The 20,308-nt window shown below is 68.5% G+C and overlaps 2 protein-coding genes across 2 annotated transcripts; one reads left to right on the plus strand and one right to left on the minus strand.

The window, feature by feature from the left end:
- Nucleotides 1-110: 110 nt before the first annotated feature.
- Nucleotides 111-3,713, minus strand: LOC128627555 (translation initiation factor IF-2-like). Its single transcript, XM_053666028.1, has 3 exons — nucleotides 3,624-3,713; nucleotides 596-1,288; nucleotides 111-523 (listed from the first exon to the last, which is right to left on the minus strand). Exons 1-3 carry the CDS (start codon nucleotides 3,711-3,713, stop codon nucleotides 404-406), a joined length of 903 nt encoding a protein of 300 aa, XP_053522003.1. The 3' UTR covers nucleotides 111-403.
- AKT1 (AKT serine/threonine kinase 1) lies at nucleotides 3,667-19,224 on the plus strand. Its single transcript, XM_037164271.2, has 11 exons — nucleotides 3,667-3,757; nucleotides 11,458-11,586; nucleotides 13,784-13,895; nucleotides 14,126-14,273; nucleotides 14,488-14,685; nucleotides 15,470-15,538; nucleotides 15,705-15,830; nucleotides 15,911-16,254; nucleotides 16,552-16,639; nucleotides 18,059-18,161; nucleotides 18,369-19,224. Exons 1-11 carry the CDS (start codon nucleotides 3,712-3,714, stop codon nucleotides 18,446-18,448), a joined length of 1,443 nt encoding a protein of 480 aa, XP_037020166.1. The 5' UTR covers nucleotides 3,667-3,711; the 3' UTR covers nucleotides 18,449-19,224.
- Nucleotides 19,225-20,308: the final 1,084 nt, after the last annotated feature.

Here is a 20,308-nt window from a genome sequence, read left to right on the forward strand (position 1 = left end):
TGACCCAGATGAACTGTGTATCCTCCTAGGCTGAACTCTGATCCTTCAGGAAGAATAAAAATGCCCCCCCCCCCCATACGTACCAACTCCAGGAAGATAATTCTCTGCCATCTTCTTTTTACAAAAGGGTTACTATCAACTCAGAGGCCCCGGGGCTGGGGGGAGGGGCAGCCATAGGAGAAACTGGAGGCTTCGGGGTTGGACAGGGCCGGCGGGGTCAGGGGTGGGGCCACGTCTGCAGTGCTCCGGAGGCGTGCGAGGAGGAGGTTAGGGACCCTCTGCCTCGGGTCCCTCAGCTGTCCCCAGTGGGTGCTCAGGGCCCCTTGAGCAGAGGGCGAGTCCCAGGTGGCCTCAGCTGTCACAGCCCCGGACCCGGCTCTAGCTCCAGGCCTCTGTTCCCCGCTCAGCGCAGCCTCCCAGGCCAAGTAGGCGCCCCTCCACGGGTTCCTGGACCCTCTTCTCTGTCACCCTGCGAAGGAGTCCCCTTCCACTTTTGTAGCCGCCACGTGGCCGTATCTTCCTCCTGGGGGAGAGGGAGCTCTTGGAAGCGCCCCCGCTACGGAGGGCTCAGACCCCTGTCGCTTCAGAGACCGACCTTGAGCACTAGGACCGGGGCCTCCACCCCCTCCCTATCGGGTTCGCAATGCGGCCGACCGTCGCTGCCACCGCACGGCGGCCCAGGGTCCTCAGACTGGGTCTCTCTGGACAGCCACGGCCGCTCCCTCCCTGGCCCCCAGCGGGGGTTACCACTTGGGTCGCATTCTGGTGTCAAACTACTTTGCAGCCTGCGGCACCCCGCCCCCAACCCTGGGAGGCAGAGGCGGGATTTGTTCCGGTCGCGCCAGAGCGGGGCGGAGTCGTGCGGCTCTGGGGACAAACAGGGAAACTGAGTCCGGGGAGGGTGTGGCCGGGGACCAGCGGGCTGGCGCGCGCCGGGTCCGCGGCCCCCCGCCCCACCCCGGCCCTCGCCCTCCCGGCCCGGGTGGGGGCGCCGGGTGGCGGAGGCGGATGTGGGCGGGCGGCCGGGCGGGGCGCGCGGGGCGGGGACGGGGCGGGCCGGCGGCGGCGGGACGGAGCAGCGGCCGGCCCAGCGCGCGCGCAGCAGGCACCGGAGGACGCGAGCGCGGCCGCGCACGAGCACCGGGCCTGGCGCGAGGCCCGCCCGACAGCGCCGGCCGCGGGTCCGCGCCGCCCAGCCCGCCCCCGGCCCTGCCCGCGGGGATGCGGAGCGGCGGGCGCCAGAGGCCGCGGCCCGGCTAGGCCCGCGCTCGCCCGGACGCGGCCCCCGGTGAGTCCCGCCCGCCGCGGCCGCCACCGGGGCCCGGATTTCCTCCCCGCGCCGCCGCTTTGTTCCCGGCCGCCGGGGCCGGGCGCGGGCCGCAGCCGGAATGGAGGCGCGGGAGCAGGAAGTGGCCGAGCGCGGCCTGGGCGGGGAGGGCGGGGGCCGCGCGGGCCAGGGGTGCTGGCGGGCCCGGGCCTCCCTCTTGACCTTGGGGAAGCGGCCCTCCGGCTGGCGAGGCCCGGGTTGGGGCGGAGGGGCGCGGCCGCGGCTGGCTGGGCTGGGCCGGGGGGCGCCCCTGCGGCGGGGGCCCCGCGGGTGCTCTCTGGGCGTCGGGCCAGAGCTGGCCGGGGTACCGGAGGCGCTCAGGGGCCTTAGGAAGAGGCTGGCCCCCGCCCTCGTTCAAGTTTGTGGGTGGGCCCTTGGAAGGAGACCTCATCTTGCCACAGACAAAAAGTTGTTTGTGGTGCCCAGTAATCCACGGAGGAGGACGCGCCCTCCCGGGTCCTGAAACTGCTCCCTGAACTTGGTGGGCTCTGGAGGAGCTGCCTGCCCCTCGCAGAGCCTGGGGCCTGGATGGTGGCTGGGCCTAGGATGCCAGATTGGGGTGGGGGTGGCGGGAGCTGGGGCACAGGCGTGTGCTTTGCGGCCAGAGGGCCCCTACCTTCTCCCTGTGGCCCTGCCTGGCTCCAGGCCCCTCTGACGGCTCTGAGCCCCTGGCCCAAGTGAAGGCCGGGTGGTTGAGTGAGGGCTTGGTTCCCTGCCCGGCCAGCTGAGTGTGCAGTCCACAACCCAGCGTTTGGAGGGCAGGGGCCCTTTTGGGGCACAGACTGTGCTTTTAACTGCTGGGGTTTCATGACAACAGTGGGGGCTGCTCACGGTGACTGTGTAGGCTCTCAGTCAGAGGCTGCAGGATGCGGGTCCCTCCGTCCCTCCGCCCTGCGTGGAGAGGCAGGCGGGAGCACTGGCTGTGTCTGAGTGTGCACACGCGCACTGCCCAGGGTGTGCACAGATGTATTTTTACACACGGGCTTTCCACAGCTGTCCAACTCTGTCAGCAGCGGGCCCTGCTCAGGCCCTGGTGGGGGTAGGGGGGCAACCGGAGGCCAGTCTCGAGTCCGCCTGCTGCCCACAGGCCACGCCCACTCAAGTGTCACCATGGCCCGTGCCCAGCACGTGGGGCTGCGGGCCCTGTCCTCGCGCTTCCTGCCCATCACCGCCCATGGGCCTGCTGCGCACATGGGCACTTCCTTGGACCACCCACGTCTGCCCCCGTCCAGGCGGGGAGTGGGGCCTCCCGCCCTCCTGTGCTCAGCCTTGGGCAGTGCTGGGTGCCCGGCTCCTGCAAGGCCCTGCTGGAGAGGGCAGCTGAGGAGCCACATTGGGGTCCACTCTGGAAGTCCTCGGCAGTCTCCGCCCGGCCCAGGACCCCAGGGAGGAGTGTCCCAGGCCTGCCCTCTGGGGCGCCCGTCTGGGGGGCCAACAGAGGCTGGGATGCCCAGGCCAGGTTTTGAGGGATGCCTAGGAGCTCGTCCAGCAGGGCAGCGGTGGAGGGGGCGCGTGGATGATGAATGGCCAGAGTGTGTGCTGGGGAGAGGCGGCCGGTGGGACAGTGCGGGGTGGCGCCAGGTCTGGTCTGCACAGCCCCCCCTGATTCTTGCCTCCTGAATGCTGTGGTTATGCGACTGTAACCGGCCCTGGACCGGGTGCTGCTCACAGACAGGCTTGTCTGAACCTCTCTTTGTCCCCAGCACCACGCCGGGCAAAACCAGAAGTGCCTGGCCGAATGAATGAGCGAGATTCAGGCTGGTGGGGGCGCTGTGGTTTAGGGGGAGCCTGGGGTTTCAGAGGGGGGCGGTTTACATCACCCTGGAGGGCACCATGGCGCCCGCCGCTCATACTCCTGGCCCTGCTGTCTCCACACTTGAATTTCCTCCTTTCCTGGTCGGAGGCTGGGGGCGGAGCCCTATGCCCTGCCCAGGACCCCAGCCTGTGGGTGGGACACCAGGGAGAGGGAGAACAGGCATCCTCACCGGGTGGGGGGTGGGATGGTGGAGGGCTGCCTGCAGTGGGTGGTGTTTGCTGGTTAGCAGGTCGGGGCTGGGCTGTGCTGGGAGGGCCTTTGGGGAATGGGAGAGGCCTGTCCAAAGGCCAGGGGACGTGGCTGCGGCGGTGAGGGGCACAGGGCGCAGCACCAGTAACGAGAACTCCCCAGCAGGTGCTCCGCTGGGCAAGTGAGGGGCTCTGGGGGCTGTGCACAGGCTGAGACCCTGGGTGGGCTCCCCGGTGGGTTGGAGGGGCCCCAAGCTGGACACAGCCTCACGTGCCCCTTTGCTGCCCCCAGAGGCTGTGGACACTGCTGGGCCTGCGGAGAGCCTCCCACTCGAGGAGGAGGAGCGGAGCGAACGGAGTGAGCGAGCCGCCGGGGCACCATGGCCGACGTGGCGATCGTCAAGGAGGGCTGGCTGCACAAGCGAGGTGAGTGTGTGGGGCTGGCCCGGGGCGTCTGGCGTTTAGGGCACAGCCTGGTGGGACCTCTGGGTGGGGGCAGGGGAGGCCCCAGGCGATGGAGTGGCCGCCTGCCTGAGCCCCAGTGGAGGGACAGCCACTGCCACCTCCCTGCCCACTTTCCTGGAAGGCAGCAAGGATGCTGGGGCCCGGCCAAGGCCTGGCTCGCTGGTGGCCCCGGGGCACTGCCTGAGGGCTCCTGAGGGCAGGGCAGGGCTGCTGGGCCTGGCTCTGTGCCCGCCTGGGCCTGGGCTGGGGGAGAGCCACATACCCAGACACCCAGGGCCCCCGAGTGTTTGCGCAGCAGCCAGGGGCCGCCTCCCATCCACTCTGTAGAAAGGCCCCTCCCTCCTGCCCCAGGACAGGGATGGGCCACCAAGCCCCTCACTCCCCATCGCCCAGGCCTGCCCCTCTCACGGTACCAGGATCTCGCCGCCAGCCCACTGGCCACCGGAGGACGGGGTGAGGGTGCCCCTCTCCCCACCACAGGGCCCACAGCCCAGTGGGAGGGGCCCTCAGACACTGAAGGAGCAGACAGGGAGGTGTGGCGAAGGCAGGCCTGGGCCTGGGTTTTGTGGGGTACACGCAGCTCCCCAGGGGTGTGGGCCGTTGCAGCCGCTCCGGTGGACGCGGTGAGTGGCGGCTGCGGAGCTCAGAGCAGGGCCGAGGATGTGGTCAGACGTGTGTTCTGAGAACTCGCTCGGGCCGCCGTGGGGGACGGTCCACAGGGGCCTGCAGTCCCTGGGGAGCCCCTCCCCCAAGGCTTACACCCCTGTGTTCCCCGGGAGCCCCGCTTCCTGTGTGGCAGCCCCCGGCCAGGCCCTGCTCTGGCTGCCTGGCCTCTTGGGTCCAGGACCCCGCCCCCACCCTGGCCCGTTCCCCTGTGTGTGGCAGCCATGCAGAAACACTCTCCCCCTGGGACTGACCTTGACCTTGGCTAACGTTTATTGACTGTTAGGTTGGGAGCTGGCCCGGGACACGCCCGGACCCCTGCCCTGTCACTGGGGTGTCTGCCCACTGGCCAGGCTCCGGCAGGTGCGCCCCTTGGTGCCCGGGGCAAATTGCGGTTGTTGGTCAGGGTGCGAGCCTGCTGAAGGGACTGGAGGTCAGGGATCAGCGTCCTGCAATGTGTCTTCAAGGGCAAGTGCGATGGGTGTCTCCGGCCTTGGTTCCCCCCCCTCCATTCCTGGGGACCCGTGCGCCCCAGGCCAGCCACACCCCCACTCTGCCGAGTCAGGGTCCCTGCTGTCCTCCTGTGGGTTTGCTCCCCACAAACGTGTGCTGGGTTTTGGGGTGACCCGGTGAGGGGCTGGAGGTGCCATTAGGGGAGGAATGCAGGCTCTTCCTGGGGTGGGGTGGGGTGGGGGCTGCTTGCTGGCCGCCGACAGGGCGGGAGGCAGGTCTGGGCCCCACTCAGCTGCCCAGCAGCCAGGGGCAGCCCTCGCCTAGCTTCCTCGGCTCGCCCAGGCGTTCCGGAAGTGCTGCCTCCCCGCCACCCCCTCGGAGGAGCCTCCCAGAGCTGCCCCGGGCCAGTCTTCCTCCTGCGGCTCCTGGCTGACCCTCTGCCTGACCCGCTGCCTGTGGGGCAGGGACTGGAAGAGGAAGACGGGCCTGGGGCAGCTCTGGGTGGAGTGGGGTCCTCGTCTGGCCTGGGGGTGGGCGGGGGCCCCACCTGCAATGCTGGTCTGCGTCTTTGTGCCCCTCCCCTGCTCCTGGCACCTGGGCCTGGCCAGGGATAGGTTCAGGCACACAGGTGGGTGTGGGGGCTCTGTGGCCACCAGAGCGACCTGGAGGTCAGGGTACCACTGTGGACGACAGCCCGCATCCATCCTTCCTGCGTCCACCCCAGGGCCAGCCACCTGACAAGTGGCTGCCTCCAGGGACCTTGCGCGCACTGCCGAGGAGCGGGGTGGCCAGTCCTGTGCTGGCCAGACCCCTGGGCCTGGGCTCCTCACACCCCTGGGGGAGGTGGGCGGTGGGCCACAAGCCGAGTTCTGAGGGGCTGATGCTGTGCGCTTTAGGCCAGAGCAGCTGCAGGGTGCAGAGCGTGGGGCCCAGGCCAGGCCTCTGGCCCCCATGTCCCTGTGTGGCCAGCAGGGAGCTGGTCCCCAGGAAAGTGAGCCCGGGGCAGGTGGGCAAATGCCCCTCAGGGGTGGACATCCTGAGCCCTGAGTGCTGGGGCCCAAGGTTTGCTCAAACGTTTCCCTTTTTAAAGACTCAGTCTGTTTGCGCACTCCTGACTCTTGAAGGTCGACTTGAAAAAACCAGCTCAGCCCCGGAGGCAGGTCTGGCTGGGCCCGGCCTGTAGCCCCGGCTGTCTGCAGACTGCGCAGGCCGGGGCTTTAGTCTGCACAGTGGTTCTGGGGCGGCCCGCCCCTGCCATGCTCCTGGTGCCCATGGGGCCCCACTCCTACCCACAGACAGGAGGGTGGTCAGATGGGGGGACACAGGGTAAGGGAAAGGGCCACAGGCTTGAGAGCCCCGGGCCTGGGGAAGGAGTGGGGTGCAGGCCTTGGGCACCCAGCAAGTCGGGTTTGAGTGACGGGGTCAAGGAGAGCTTGCCTGTGGGAGTGGGGCTCCCCTGTCCCTGGGGCCATGCCGGAAAGGGCCACCTATGTTGTCTGCTGGGCGCCTGCACTTCAGTTTACCTTCGCCCCCAGGAGCTGTGCCAGGTGGGGCTCCGTTCTCAGGGCTCCTGGGGCGGTCAGCTCCTGGGCCTCTCCACAACCCAGCCCTCAGTTGAGGCCATTCCCTGCTTCTCGCCCTGGAGTAGCCATCACCTGTGCTCCTCGTGTGGCCCTGTGGGGGGCGTGGAGGTCCCACCTTGCTGACATGGCGTGGGGTGCGTGGAGCTTGCCACCTGCCCCACTTGGGAGGAGGCAGCAACTTGCCGAGGACACACGGGGGACGTGGCCTGGCAGTCCTGTCCAGCCCACTTGGAGCACGAACTGCCATGGCAGCCCCAGGTCTTACCCAGGCCCCGCCCTGTGGCTGAGGCTGGGGTCCCCGCAGTCCCCCGATCACAGGGCAGCGTGTGCCATGGCCCACACCCTCGGGGTCCAGAGCAGCCCCTGGGTCCACACGGGCTGCCAGGCCCACGGGGGGCACGGGTGCTGGGCCCCTGCTCGCTGGACGTGCCGGGGAAGGCAGCGCCTTGACCCGCTGGCCGTGTGGACCTGTGCAGATGCGTGGCTGCGCCGGGCCAGCTGCATGGGGCTCGGTTTCCTGTTTTGGGAGTGTGTTGAGTTTTCCCTTCAAAACAACAAAAGAGGAAGCTTGGGCCTCCTGCAGGGGGTGGGGGTGAGGGGCCACGGCCTGGGGCTACCCAGCGGGTGGCACTGTGGCCTTCTTCCTGGGTGCTGGCCGTTCTAGGCACAGCTGTCCTGCCCCGGGGCCAAGCTCGACGGGGGTCACAGAGGGGAGGGCCTGGGCCGGGCGGCCTCTGGGGCTCCCAGCTGCCCTGGGTGGCAGAGCGTGTGTGTGCAGGAGGGAAGCTCCGGACTGGACAGGGGTGCTGGGGGGAAGGGTGAAGCCCCCGCTGTGCCCCACTCCCCACCGCCTGCACCCAGGAGCTGGCTGGGTCGAATCAGGCCGGTTCCTAGAAGTGCCTCCAGGCCAGGTCCTGGATCCGGTCCCTCCCGCTGGTGTCCCCTGTGCCCAGGCACACCTGCCAGGCGCGGGGGCCACCCCCTCCCCACAGGCCTGCCTGTAACTGGAGCTGCCGGCTGTCTCTGGGCCTGCTCCCAGGGCTGCCCCCCCAACTTCCGCCCCTGTGCTGTGCCTGCCCCAGCTGTGCCCCACGGCCCCCCCAGAAGGCCCGCAGCCCAGACCCGGTCCTGGCCAGGTTGGCCAAGGGTGCGGGGCTGTGGGTGAGAGCCAGGCAGTGTCCCCTCAAGGCCTCACATTCATCCCTCCTGCCCACCGCAGCAGCTCATGACCGTGAGCAGTAAAAGGCCTACAGCCTAGAGACCCTGGGGCCGGTGTGGGGGCTTCAGGCGGGGTGCCCAGGTGGCCTGGGACCACAGCCCCTCACTCGTCTCCCCGGTGATCCTGCTGGTCGAGTCCCCATCCGCAGTGGGTCCTGGGGTGCTGACGGGCGCGGTGCCTTTGGTGGGATCCTAGACAGAGACACAGGAAGCCTTCCGGCAGGTCTGGGGCTCAGAGGCAGCTGAGTTTGGAGTGCGGGGGGAGGCCCGGGATGTGAGATGACGGGGCAGGTGGCCTGCCACCCCGTCACCACAGGAGAAGGCTGCAAGGTGGAGGCCGTCTCGAGGGCGTGGTCCCTCCTGGCCTGGCCCCCACCCCTGCCACGCAGAGGGTGCCTTTTCCTGAGTCTTCGGGGATGCGTAGGGCTCACTCAGATGCAGGGGCGTGGTGCCAGCTCCTCTGAGGGTTTGCAGGGAGGGGGTCGTGGGTGTGGCCCGCGCCCCTGGGGACTGCATGTGTCCCTGTCCCTGGGGCAGTACTTTCAGCAGCCAGACCCTGGGAGGAGCCTGGGGGCGCTCCTGTCCTTTCCCAGGGGCGTGTCCACCGGGGGTGGGGCTCACCCACCTGTCCTCTGGGCAGCTGGGGTGCTGGGCTGTTTGCCCCCGTCTGGCTCCCTCTCCTGCCGCCTCGGTGGGAAGCCCTGTGCCTGCCTTGGGTGGGGCCTTCTGGGGGGATATCAGGACCTGGGTGCGTCGGGCGCCTCTGCTGGGCCCAGAGACGCCACCTCCCCGGTCTTCTGTCCTCCCTCGTCCATGCTGGCCTTCTGTGCCCTGACAGACGGGGGTTGGTGCGGCGCCTCCCTCGCCTGGCCTTGGTCAGTGCCCTGCTGGTGTGGGGACACAGGACCCGCCTTGGCACAGGCAGAGGGACCCCTCGAGGTGACCCCTGCCTGGCAGGCGGCGATGGATGGGCCACCGTCAGCAGGGCCGTTTGCGCGCTGTGCTGGGGAAAGTAAATGGGCACCCAGCAGCTGTCGGCGCGATGGATGTGGCGTCGGCAGGGGACCGCACGGTCGCCGCTGTCAGCTGGCGGCGCTCCCCGGGCCTGCTGGGGCTGCTTCGCTGTGGAGAAACAGCGCGGCACTGCCTGGCACCCTGCCAGCGCCGCCAGCGCCGCCACTGCGGCAAAGTGTTTACCCAGCAGTTTCCCTGAGAGCCGAGGACTGCAGAGGGTGTTTGGAAGTGCGGGGCGTGGCGTCCAGGTGGCCGCAGCCCAGGTGCCGTGTGCCCGGGGGCCCGGCCTGGCGAGCTGCCCCTCAGGCTGTCCACCGCAGGCAGCCCTGCCCGCCGTCTGCAGCCTCCGTGTCTGGCCTGCAGTTGGGCCAGGGTGCACGCAGTCCTGTCCCTGAGCCCTGGCACCATGGCTCTGAGGGCGAGGTTGGCCGCGCAGGTCAGGAGTCCCCCTCTCTCCAGGGTCCTGCAGCCCTGTGGGACAGAGTGGCATCCAGGAAGATCAGGGAGGTGGGAGGGGCCCTCGAGGGCTGCCACTCCCGGGGTACCGAGGGGCTCGGCGGAGGGGCCCTGGGCCCCAGGAAGAGGTGGTGGAGCCCTGACCCGACGGGGGGGCCGGGCTAAGCTGCAGCCCCAGCCCAGCCGGGGCAGCTGGCTCCCTGGTGGGGGCTCTGTAGGATGAGGTCTCAGAGGAGCTGTGCGGCCACCCTGCCAGTCCAGGGCTGGGCTTCTAAGAGAACCCCGAGGGGGGGCTGACTTGCACCCCTCTTGCCCGCCTGCCACCCAGCTAGCAGTTTCTTGGGGTGGGGTGGGCACTGGAGCCCCAGCACCTCCCCTGGCTCAGGCCCAGGTTGGCTGTGGCTCCCGCTTCCTGGCAGCTGGTGTGGAGTGGTCTCGGCTGGGGAGCCGAACCGGTGGCGCTTTGGCCCTGGCCTCCCGGGGCCCCCCCTGGGTGTCATCTGGCTCCTGGGGTTGGCCAGGTTGGGTGGGGGGATGGCCTTGGCCCCCATCAGTGCCCAGGGCCTGGTGGAGGGCCCAGAGGGCTCTTGGCCCTTCCTCAAAAGCCCGCCCCATGGCTCACCTGGGCAGGGCGCCCTCCCCTCAGCCCCTTCCCTCGCATGTTGCTCCCTTGGGCCCCCTCCCAGCTCTGGGTTCTAGAACCTTCCCAGCCCTGGGGTCGCTAGTAGGGTGAGAGCTGGTTGAGGGTCACTTGGCTGAGGCAAGTCCTGGGTGTTGGGGTGTCCTGGCCTGGGGGGGCGGATGGAGTGAGGACCGCCACTGACTGCAGGTTCAGTGTGCGCCGTGGTCTCGCTGCGCACAGTGGGGCCGGCACAGTTGGTGTATCAAGACGGATGCGCGGGCTGCGCGGATGCCTCGCTCATCACTCTCCGCTCAGTCAGCGTCCCAGGGAGTGGCAGCTGGTGGGACGGGAGGCACTCCATCAGGGACCGACAGCTCCAGACTGGCGCACAGGCGGGGGGCAGCGAGCGGGCGCAGTCGGCCGCACGGCACCGCACGGGCGGTGGGCGCACCCCTCCCCAGCCCGCTCTGCTCACTCCCACCCCCAGCGCCAAAGGGGAAGGGGGACACGGAGGCCCCTCGTGGGCCTGGATGTGGGGCCAGACCGCAGCCGCCTGTCTCCAGGGGCTTGGAGGAGGGGACTGGGTGGAGACCCCGCTGAGTGCTGTCGGGGTGGAGACCCCAGGTCACCGGCTGTGGTGCCTGGGCCTGGTGGCAGGATCCCCGTGGGTGGGCTCCCCAGGGAAGGGCACTAGGGGTGGCTGGAGCCCCTCGCTCCCCAGGGTCCTCCCCCCCTGCCGGCAGCTCAGGGTCACGGAGAGCGAGGGGCCTTGGAGGCTGCACCCAGAGGTGCACGGCTGGGGGGGAGGAGGACTGGCCCGAGTGCCAGGCGGCTCTGGTGGTTCCGCTCTTGTTGGGAGGGCTCAGCTCGGCCCAGAGCTCGGGGACCCCACCCCGCCCTGCCCGTGGCTCCTCCAAAGAAGCGGCTGCCTCATTAGTAAGTTTTCCACTGTTGTTCAAACTCCTTGCTCGGCAAAATGTAAATGAAACATTTTTTCTGGGTGTCAGTATGAAAAATGACAGTCGCTCGAATATCACAGAGGACATCTGCTCACTTCTGTGCGAACGCCTGTTTACGGCTGATGTCGCAAAACTCGGGGGGAGCTGCTGTACCTGGCTGACCCATGGGCGGGGGGCTGGGTCCAGGGCCACAGGGCTTCGCCGCCCCTGGGTCTGTCCTCTGCTGTGCCCGGGGCCGACTGTTCTGGCCCCTGCGTGGTGAGTGTTATCACAGGGGCGGTGGGGGCTCTGTCCCAAGGGCTGCAGGAGGGCCTGTGTCTGCCAGGCAGGCCTGGGTCTCCAGCACATGGTGCTGTCCCCTCACTGATGGATACGGGGTTCCATCCCCTCGGCTGGGGGTCGGCTGTGGTGAGCTATTCGCCTGCCATTGGCACCAAAGTAACTGTTTTGGCCGACCAGTGGCCGACCCAGCGTGGGTGGGGAGAGTTCTTGGCCCTGAGGCCCCCAGCAGGTGGCTGAGGCCAGTGCTTGAGCTGCTGGGGCACCTTCCCCAGGAAAGCCCTCTGGACTGGGCCCTCGGCCCCTTGTCCAGGTGCCCGCCGGGCCCGGCACAGCCAGCTGCCTGTGCTGGGGTCTGTGGGAGGAGGGGTGTGGGTCCGGCCGCGGCAGCCCCTCACATGCTGGTGTCCTCAGGGGAGTACATCAAAACCTGGCGGCCCCGCTACTTCCTGCTCAAGAACGACGGCACCTTCATCGGCTACAAGGAGCGGCCGCAGGACGTGGAGCAGCGCGAGTCGCCCCTCAACAACTTCTCCGTGGCACGTGAGTGAGCCCCAGAGGGGCCCTCTGCTGGGGGCTGGTGGCCGCCAGGGCCCAGGCTGGGCAGCGCTGGCTCTGAGTCACCAGGGGAACCTGTTAGCGGCCAGGGCTGCCGGGTGGGGCTCTGTGCAGAGTCCCAAGGCCGGTGACCCTGGGGCTGTCCTGGGCACTCCCACTTTGCAGGCTGGAAGGCCGGGCCTGGTGGGGGCAGAGTCCAGCCTGGGGCAGCCAGGGCTGGAGGGAGCCTGCCTAGCGCAGCCCTTGGTTGGGGGGGTGGGATGAGCACGCACGAGGGGCACCCGGCTTGTGGGGGCCTCTGTGGTCCCCGGAAGAGCATGCGCTGCCCCTGGAAGGTCGTCAGAGGCCCCGCCCCTGCACCCCCACCTCTGCTCCTGTCCTCAGCTGGGGTGGGGGAGGGGCACGGCTGGCCGGCCCCTTTGTAAACTGTGCCCTTGCTGCAAACCTTGGGGGCGTGGCAGGTGCGTCCCACGCCTGGGCCTGGGGCGGCGGCGGTGGGTGGGAGCTGAGCTGGGTGGGCTTCTAGCCCTGTTTGTCACCCTTGCTCTGCTGGGGGCCGGGACAGCGGCAGCTGTGTGGCTGCCTGATGGGCTCATTAGCCGAGCCCCATGGCCGTCTTGGGCTGCCTCAGGGGCTTGGGGTGCAGTGCCCACTGTGGGGGGAGGGTCCTGGCTCCACCCCAGGTACGGTCCCCGTTCAGCGCCATCCTCCTTGCCATCCAGCCCCCAACCTCGCCAGACCCCAGGTTCCAGCTGGGGTCTCAGTTGGCCGCAGCGTCGGCAGGCCGTGCCCAGGTGGACAGAAGGAGCCCTTGCTCCCGGCCTGCAGGTGTGCTGGGTGAGGGGCCTGGCGCCTCGGCTACCCCGCACGTGCTTTGGGGGCACAGGGCACGGCCAGCGTACCCCCCAGTGCACCAGGGGGACGGTTGCAGAGTTACTGTCCTGCCAGTGGCTGGGCTGATGAGAAGTGAGTCGGGGGCCCAAGTGAGGGGAGACCCAGGAGGCAGACGACGCCCCCTGAGGGCAGGCTGTGGCGATGCAGGGCCTTGGCTGGCCCAGGTACCTGGAGGCAGCTGGCCTGGCCTCCCTGCTGGAGGATGGGACCCCTCGAGGGTCTCCCACGGCCAAGCACACGGGGTGAGGGGTTCTCTGGAGGCAGGTGGGAGGTGGGGGCCAGCCAGAGGGGCTGCCTGAGCCCTGGGGTGGGGCTGGCGCACCGGCCAAGGGGCTTTTCTAGGGGCGGATTCACAGACGGCGTCCAGCAGCCAGGCCCTGAGATGGGCGTGGCAGGCTTGGGTCCCAGGAGCACCGGGTGCCCTCCATTAGCAAGTGGGAGGTGGGTGCCTGCCCCCACCCCGTGCTGACACGCCTTGCTCCATGCAGAGTTGGGCCCATGCGCCCAGCCAGCCGCAGGCCTGACAGACTGCTCCCCCCGCCCTGCCCCCCCCCCCCGGGTGTGGCGGGGCCCCAGGCCCTCCTATTGCCAGGATGCAGAGGCTGGGATGCCAGACGCCCCTGCACGGGCCCCGCCCCCGCACGGGCCCCGCCCCCCGCCTCAGTGGCTGGGCTGGAACCTGTCCCAGGGGCCTCCTGCAGTCCCCACGCTCACGCACACCCCTCTCCGACCCAACACGTCCCCGCAGTTCCTCGGCAGGTGATGCAGGCTCTGTGCTCTGGGGGGAGGGTGTGTGACCCAGGTGTCTGCACGTCACAGGTGTGCGGGACATCCAGGTGTGTGTGTGCTCCTAGGCGGGCCAGCCTGCCTGGACCCCCTGGGCCCTGGGGGTGGGGGGTGGGGTCAGTGGGGGGGGCCTCATCCTACAGCTGCCTCAGGACAGGCCCACCCTGGGGGAGTCTGTAAGGAGAGGGGGTAGGAGGATGCAGTAGGCAGGCTGCTTTCCTGTGAGGCCCCACCCTTCGGCACCTTCCTGGGACCCTGCACTCCCCCTCCGGCCAGTTGAGGCCCGAGTGGGGGCTCAGAGAGCGTGGGAAGGGCTGTGGGAGGGGTGATGCACTGGGGCGGCTCCGGAGCAGAGCAGCATCTGCGTGGGAACGGGTCCCAGCCCCATCCTGTGAGGACGGAAACTGAAGCCTGCAGAGAGAACGGGATGGGTCTTCCCAGGACCTGGGGGTGGGGTCTGCGGCGCATACCCAGGGTGCTCACCTGCCGGCCCCACCCCCAGAATGCCAGCTGATGAAGACAGAGCGGCCTCGGCCCAACACCTTCATCATCCGGTGCCTGCAGTGGACCACAGTCATCGAGCGCACCTTCCACGTGGAGACGCCCGAGGAGCGGTACGGGGTGGGCGCACGGGGTGGGCCCTGGCTCCCCAGGGCTCTCAGGCCCTTGGGGGAAGGGGAGTCCATCCTGCTGGGGCCCCCAGTGCTGAAGACCCAGAGTGGGCGGGGCCAGCCCAGGGCTCCAACCAGCAGCCTCCTGGGGCCTCTGAGCTGGGTGGTGGAGGCGAGGCTTAGGAGGGCACAGGGGCGGGAACAGGACTGGGACCTTAACTCGTGCCCTACAGGGAGGAGTGGACCACAGCCATCCAGACAGTGGCCGACGGGCTCAAGCGGCAGGAGGAGGAGATGATGGAGTTCAGATCGGGCTCGCCCAGTGACAACTCGGGGGCCGAGGAGATGGAGGTGTCCCTGGCCAAGCCCAAGCACCGAGTGGTGAGCAGCCCCCGCCTGGCCCCTCCCATGGTCTCCCCACTGTGGGCAGCACAGTCTGGTCCTCAGAGCCCTGGCTCAGAAGCAAGGCTGGGACCCCGGGTTCCAGGAGGCCGGGGCGCTGTCCCTCCTTCGGCACCGAGTGGGGCGTAGAGCCCCGTGCCCTTGTGCAAGGCCGGCCCCGGCCCCTGACCCTGACCCGACCCTGACCCCGCAGACCATGAACGAGTTCGAGTACCTGAAGCTGCTGGGCAAGGGCACCTTCGGGAAGGTGATCCTGGTGAAGGAGAAGGCCACAGGCCGCTACTACGCCATGAAGATCCTCAAGAAGGAGGTCATCGTGGCCAAGGATGAGGTGGCACACACGCTTACGGAGAACCGAGTGCTACAGAACTCCCGGCACCCCTTCCTGACGGTGAGTGGCCCCGGGCGCTTCTGTGGCCGGCGAGTTCCCGGGCGTCAGGCGTGGGGCAGGCAGGCGCCAGCCTGGATCGAGGACAGACTTCTGTGCACCCCAGGGCTGGGGACTCCTGGGCCGTGGTGCTGGGGCATCAGCGGGCAGGCCTGAGGGGTCAGGTGGAGGTGCCTCACGCAGGCCCATGGGCCATGCGCACTGTCCCACATGTGAAAGGGGGAGCTGGGGTGCTCCGCCCAGGAAGCCTTTGTGGGGGTCCCTTAGCCTTTGGGAACAGCAGAGTCACCCAGACACTGGTGTGCCAGGCCGCTCCTGGAAGTCACGGTGGGTTCCCATGGTCCTTGGGGTCTGGACTCAGGCCCTGGCAGCTGGGCCTGGCCTCCAGGGTCTTACTGGACACTTCGGGGTCTGGCTCCCCACCCGGGTGCCCCCGGCCCTGTCTGCTGCTCTCGTCCGCTGAGCTTTCTCTCGCCCGCCCTTCCTGGGAACCTCCCGGTTCCAGCTGCTGGAGTAGGAGCCAGGCAGTATGTGCGTGTGGGGACTGCACAAGGGGGCCGTCCTCACAAAACACGGCAGCTGCGCCAGGACGGAGGGTCTTCTCCAGGTCGGGGGGGGGTGTGGGCAGCCTGTTGGGGCACCTCCAAGTTCATGGGACTTGCCAGCCACTGAGATGCCGGCTCCCGAGACTTGGCCGAGCCCCCAAGCTCCGCCCGTGGGGCAGCGATGCACTGGGGCCCCCCCGCCTGGCCTGAGGAGCTGCAGTTCCAGCCCGTGTCCCTTGCAGGCCCTGAAGTACTCCTTCCAGACGCACGACCGCCTCTGCTTCGTCATGGAGTACGCCAACGGCGGCGAGGTAGGGCTGCCTGCCGGGGCTGAGCAACCCCGCGCCAGCCTCGGGCTCCCTTCCAGCCTGGGGACAGTGCTGCCACCCCAGCTGCAGGGGGCCTGCCGCCCTGCCCCGACCAGTGGGGGTCTCAGGCTGGCCCGGCACCCTGGCTCAGACCCCCCGACCCCCACAGCTCTTCTTCCACCTGTCGCGGGAGCGGGTGTTCCCCGAGGACCGCGCCCGCTTCTACGGCGCAGAGATCGTGTCGGCCCTGGACTACCTGCACTCGGAGAAGAACGTTGTCTACCGGGACCTCAAGGTGGGCCTGGTGGGGGGCGGGGGGCCAGGGTGGTGGGGGCAGGGCTGGGACCATGGCCTTAACGAGGCCACGCCCCGCAGCTGGAGAACCTGATGCTGGACAAGGACGGCCACGTCAAGATCACTGACTTCGGGCTGTGCAAGGAGGGCATCAAGGACGGGGCCACCATGAGGACCTTCTGCGGGACGCCTGAGTACCTGGCGCCCGAGGTGCTGGAGGACAATGACTACGGCCGGGCCGTGGACTGGTGGGGGCTGGGCGTGGTCATGTACGAGATGCTGTGCGGCCGCCTGCCCTTCTACAACCAGGACCACGAGAAGCTCTTCGAGCTCATCCTCATGGAGGAGATCCGCTTCCCACGCACGCTCAGCCCCGAGGCCAAGGCCCTGCTGTCTGGGCTGCTCAAGAAGGACCCCAAGCAGAGGTGGGCGTCAAGGTCCCTTGCAGCCTGTTGGGTGGGGGGGGGGTGTCTCTGCCCATAACCAGCTGGCCCCTCACACCCCTTGGGAAGACCCCACCCCGCCGGCAGCTCCTGCTCACCCAGCCTTCTGTGCCCGCTGAGGCTCAGCCAGGGGACTGTGCGTCCCCACCACCCTCCGCCCACACTGCCCAGTGCCGTCCGGCAGTCTGGCCTCATCCAGCGGAGGAGGGCCCTGGAGGGTGGCCTGAGCCCTGGTGGGCAGGCGGCAGCAGGGTCACCGCGGCCTCTTGTCGCCTGCAGGCTTGGAGGGGGCTCGGAGGACGCCAAGGAGATCATGCAGCACCGCTTCTTCGCCGGCATCGTGTGGCAGGACGTGTACGAGAAGAAGGTGCACTGCCCCCGCCTCTCGCCACAGGGCCACCCCACACCCTCCCCGGGCTCGGTGTCCCCTGCCCCCACCCCTCCCTGGGAGGAGCTGTGTCTGTGTGTGTTCCCTGCCAGTGGCTCCCTGTTACCTTCCAGGGCCTTGGTTCCCTTCCAGGGTGCTGCGTGCTGGAGTTGAGGGTGGGGGCATTTACCCTGCTGTCCCAGTTCCTCCCATTGTCTGACCTCAATCCCTCACGCTACTAGAAGAGCCCAGGCCTGCCCTCTGGGCTGCGGGAGCCAGGTAGCACCTGCCTAGCTGGCTCCTGAGGGAGGCCTCCCAGGAGCTTGCAGCTGCAGCCTGCACATGCCCCCTCCCTGCCCCCGGTGCAGGCCCAAGGGTGCCCATCACCAAGCACACTCCCATCCGCTGCCAGCCCACCCTCCCCTGCCTGCAGGACGGGGCGCCCCCACCCTGCCCAGCTCTGCTCCATGCTCTGGCCCCACGGCCCTCTGCCTCCTGGCCTGGCCTTCCAAGGGCTTGACTCCTGCCCAGCCTTGAACAAGGACCCTGACAGCTCACAAGGGGCTGCCCTAGCCCTGGCCAGGGCCTGGGGGACTTGGGGCGCCTGCCTGCAGCACTGTCTCACTGCGTGCACAGCCCACCCTCACCCCCCATGTTCTGGGTTGTGGCAAGTCCTCTTGGCACCCAGACTCCGCCAGGCTGCATTGGGGCCCTTGAGCCACGCCCCACACTCAACACCAGTCCCCTGCCCCACCACCTGGGGGCCTGGGTGACAGAGGGGCCCTGGCCCCTTCCTCGCCTCCTGGGGGGGAGCTGCAGGGGGGCTTCGAGAACACGCCAGGGCAGGGCTGGGGCTGGGGTGCACCCCCTGGACCCTGCTCTCCACATGGCTGGCACTGGCCTCTGCTCCCTGGGCCTGCAGAGGCGTAACTGCCCCGAGGGCCCACCATACAGGGAGGCCACTTGCCAGCCCAGGTGGGCTGTGGGACCACGGTGGGGACTCTCCCTGCACTGTGGCCTACTGAAGTGGGAGCCCCAGCCACTGGGCTGTGGGAGGCACCTGGTGGGGGAGCCCACTCTGCACACTTTGCTCCAAGGTGCCCTCTCCACCCCCTTCCCAGTTTGTAAGAAAATCAAAATTGAAAACAAGAAAGCTAGGAAAATTAAAATGGACTCACCCCCACCCTGGCCCGTCCGCCTCGGGGGTGTGTGTGTGTGTGTGTGTATGTGGGGGGGGGGGTGCTGAGGTGCCTTTCCAAGCTGGGCTGCACTACCACCTGTCACCTGCAGGCTGTTGTGAGGAGGACCCGGCCTGTCCTTGGCTGAGGTGACGGGCTCAGCCCCCTGGGGGCCGGGTATGTGCTGGGCGGTGGTGGGTGCAGAGCCAGCCTGTAACCTGCCTGCCACCCTGCCCTGCAGCTCAGTCCACCCTTCAAGCCCCAGGTCACCTCGGAGACAGACACCAGGTATTTTGACGAGGAGTTCACCGCCCAGATGATCACCATCACCCCGCCTGACCAAGGTGAGAGCCGCCTCCCTCCAGACCACAGGGCCTGGGCTGCCCTCCCGGGGAGGCTGCCCTGTCCACCCTCACTGGAGAGATCCCCTGAGGAGGGCAGAGGTCAGGGTGGGAGGGCCCGGTGCTGGGGGTCGGGGCCTCGGAGTCCAGTCTTCCGGGACCTGCCTCAGTGGCCCTGGCCCGTGCCTGGACCCCGTCTCCCGCCCGCAGAGGACAGCATGGAGTGTGTGGACAGCGAGCGGAGGCCGCACTTCCCCCAGTTCTCCTACTCAGCCAGCGGCACGGCCTGAAGGGGGCCCACCAGGTGCCGGCTCCGTGGACCAGGAGGGCACCGCATGGACAGCCTGCATCAGACGTCGCTCTTTCCGGCCTCATGCTTGGATGGGAGGACTTCCGTGCTGTGAGCGGGGCGCGCCTGGCCGTTCAGGAGGAGGGCTGTCCTGCGGTTTTTCTTAATTTATTTCATCCAGTTTTCCGGACGTGGCCTTGGCCTGCAGACGGCAAGGCTCACGAAGGAAGTGCTGAGGACCTCTGTAGCCAAGTGCAGCTGGGCTCCGGGCAGCTCCCCAGCCCCTCGCAGCCGCCCCCGGTTGTGACCTGTCCGTGCTTGACCCAGAGGCCCCAGAAGCAGCCGGACTGTGGCGGGCTGGCCTAGCCCCTCCCTCGGGTCGGAGCACATGGCAGCCCCTCATGGCAGCCCAAGGACTGAGGCCCCCGTGGCAGGCTCGGGGCTGGGCTGAAGCTCACCCCAGGGCAGGCGCAGGTGCAGACCTGCTGCGGCGCGTCCCACAGTTCGTGTGCAGTCGGCAGCGTGGTCCCACAGAGGCCGGCCCCGCCCTGCCCCTCTCTTCGGGACGTCCCACCAGCGGCCCCTGTAGCACCTGGCTCTAGAGCAGCCTCACATCCCCACTGCCCCACCCGACGCCCCTGCAGGGCGGTCACTGTGTCCTCCTGGCCAGACACTGTACTGCACCATGGTGTTTTTTACATTCAACTTTAGTATTTTTACTATTACAATGAGACTGTCCCTCCAAACCCCTCAATAAAAACGGCTTTTCAACTTCAAGGCTGGTTTTGCTTGTGGGGAGCACCCCATTCTTCTGGCCCCAAGGCCCCGGAACAGCCTCCAAGAAAAGATGTCCCCCCAGCTCCCTCAGGACTGGCTGGAGGCTGGTGTCCTGGTTGTCCCTGTCCCCACTGGTTCCACCCTGCCCAATGCCTAGGGGTCATCTGACCACCAGGAAGGAGCCCACAGGACTCAAGAGCTGGCCAAGGTCATGCAGGACTGAGCAGGGCTGTGCAGCAGGATGTGCTGTGGGCGCCACCTGGTGGCAAGGAGAGGAGCCGGCCACTCAACCCCTGAAGCCCCTGTTGGTGCTCAGAGGGGGAAGCGAGGACCCGGCTTCCTCTCCTGAAGCGCCCCTGCAGCGTGGCCAGGAAGCCCGGCCATCCAGAGGGCCTGGCGCACATCAGAAGCAGGCCCGGTACTCAGCGGTCCCCCCACCTCATCCCGACAGGCTCTGCACTCCACCCCACAGTGACACGGCCCCACGGAAACCGCCCGCACGGGCAATGGCACCCACGGCACTTTGGCCGCCAGACCTGGGTCTTGGATGACACTGGCGATTTCCACAGGCCCCCACCTGCCCTGCAGCCCCACTGCCAGGCACGCCCCCCAAAGAGCTGAGAGCAGACTCCAGGAGATGCTGGAGGCCACTGGGACGTGGACACAGCCCTGCATCCACGACGGGAACGAACAGTGCCAACGAGCCACACAGTGCCTGTCACTCGGCCACACAGAGGCCAACTGTGCACCAGCAGACACGGGCCCCTGGAGTGGCCACCTCAGCTCTGCAGGACACCAGGGACTCTGCGATGGCGGTGGTGACAGGGGCAGGACCACGCGAATGGGCCAAACACCACTGACCCATACACTCCACGTGGATCGGGCGGCGAGGTCTGTGTGCACCCCCACGCAATCAGACAGGGAGAAGGGGCACCGTGGTAAGTGAGCCACTGCGGCCTCGGTCTCCCCAACTGGACAGGCAGGTGCCCAGGCAGACGCCTCACACGAAGCTCAGTGGGGCTGCCAGAGTGGCACGATGGCCGGCCCCCTCCTGGGCCCCCAGCACCTGGCCGTCTGCAGCCGC

Source organism: Artibeus jamaicensis, unplaced genomic scaffold, assembly GCF_021234435.1.
Source record: "Artibeus jamaicensis isolate MK-2021 breed Jamaican fruit bat unplaced genomic scaffold, CSHL_Jam_final contig_444, whole genome shotgun sequence".
Lineage (NCBI taxonomy): Eukaryota > Metazoa > Chordata > Mammalia > Chiroptera > Phyllostomidae > Artibeus > Artibeus jamaicensis.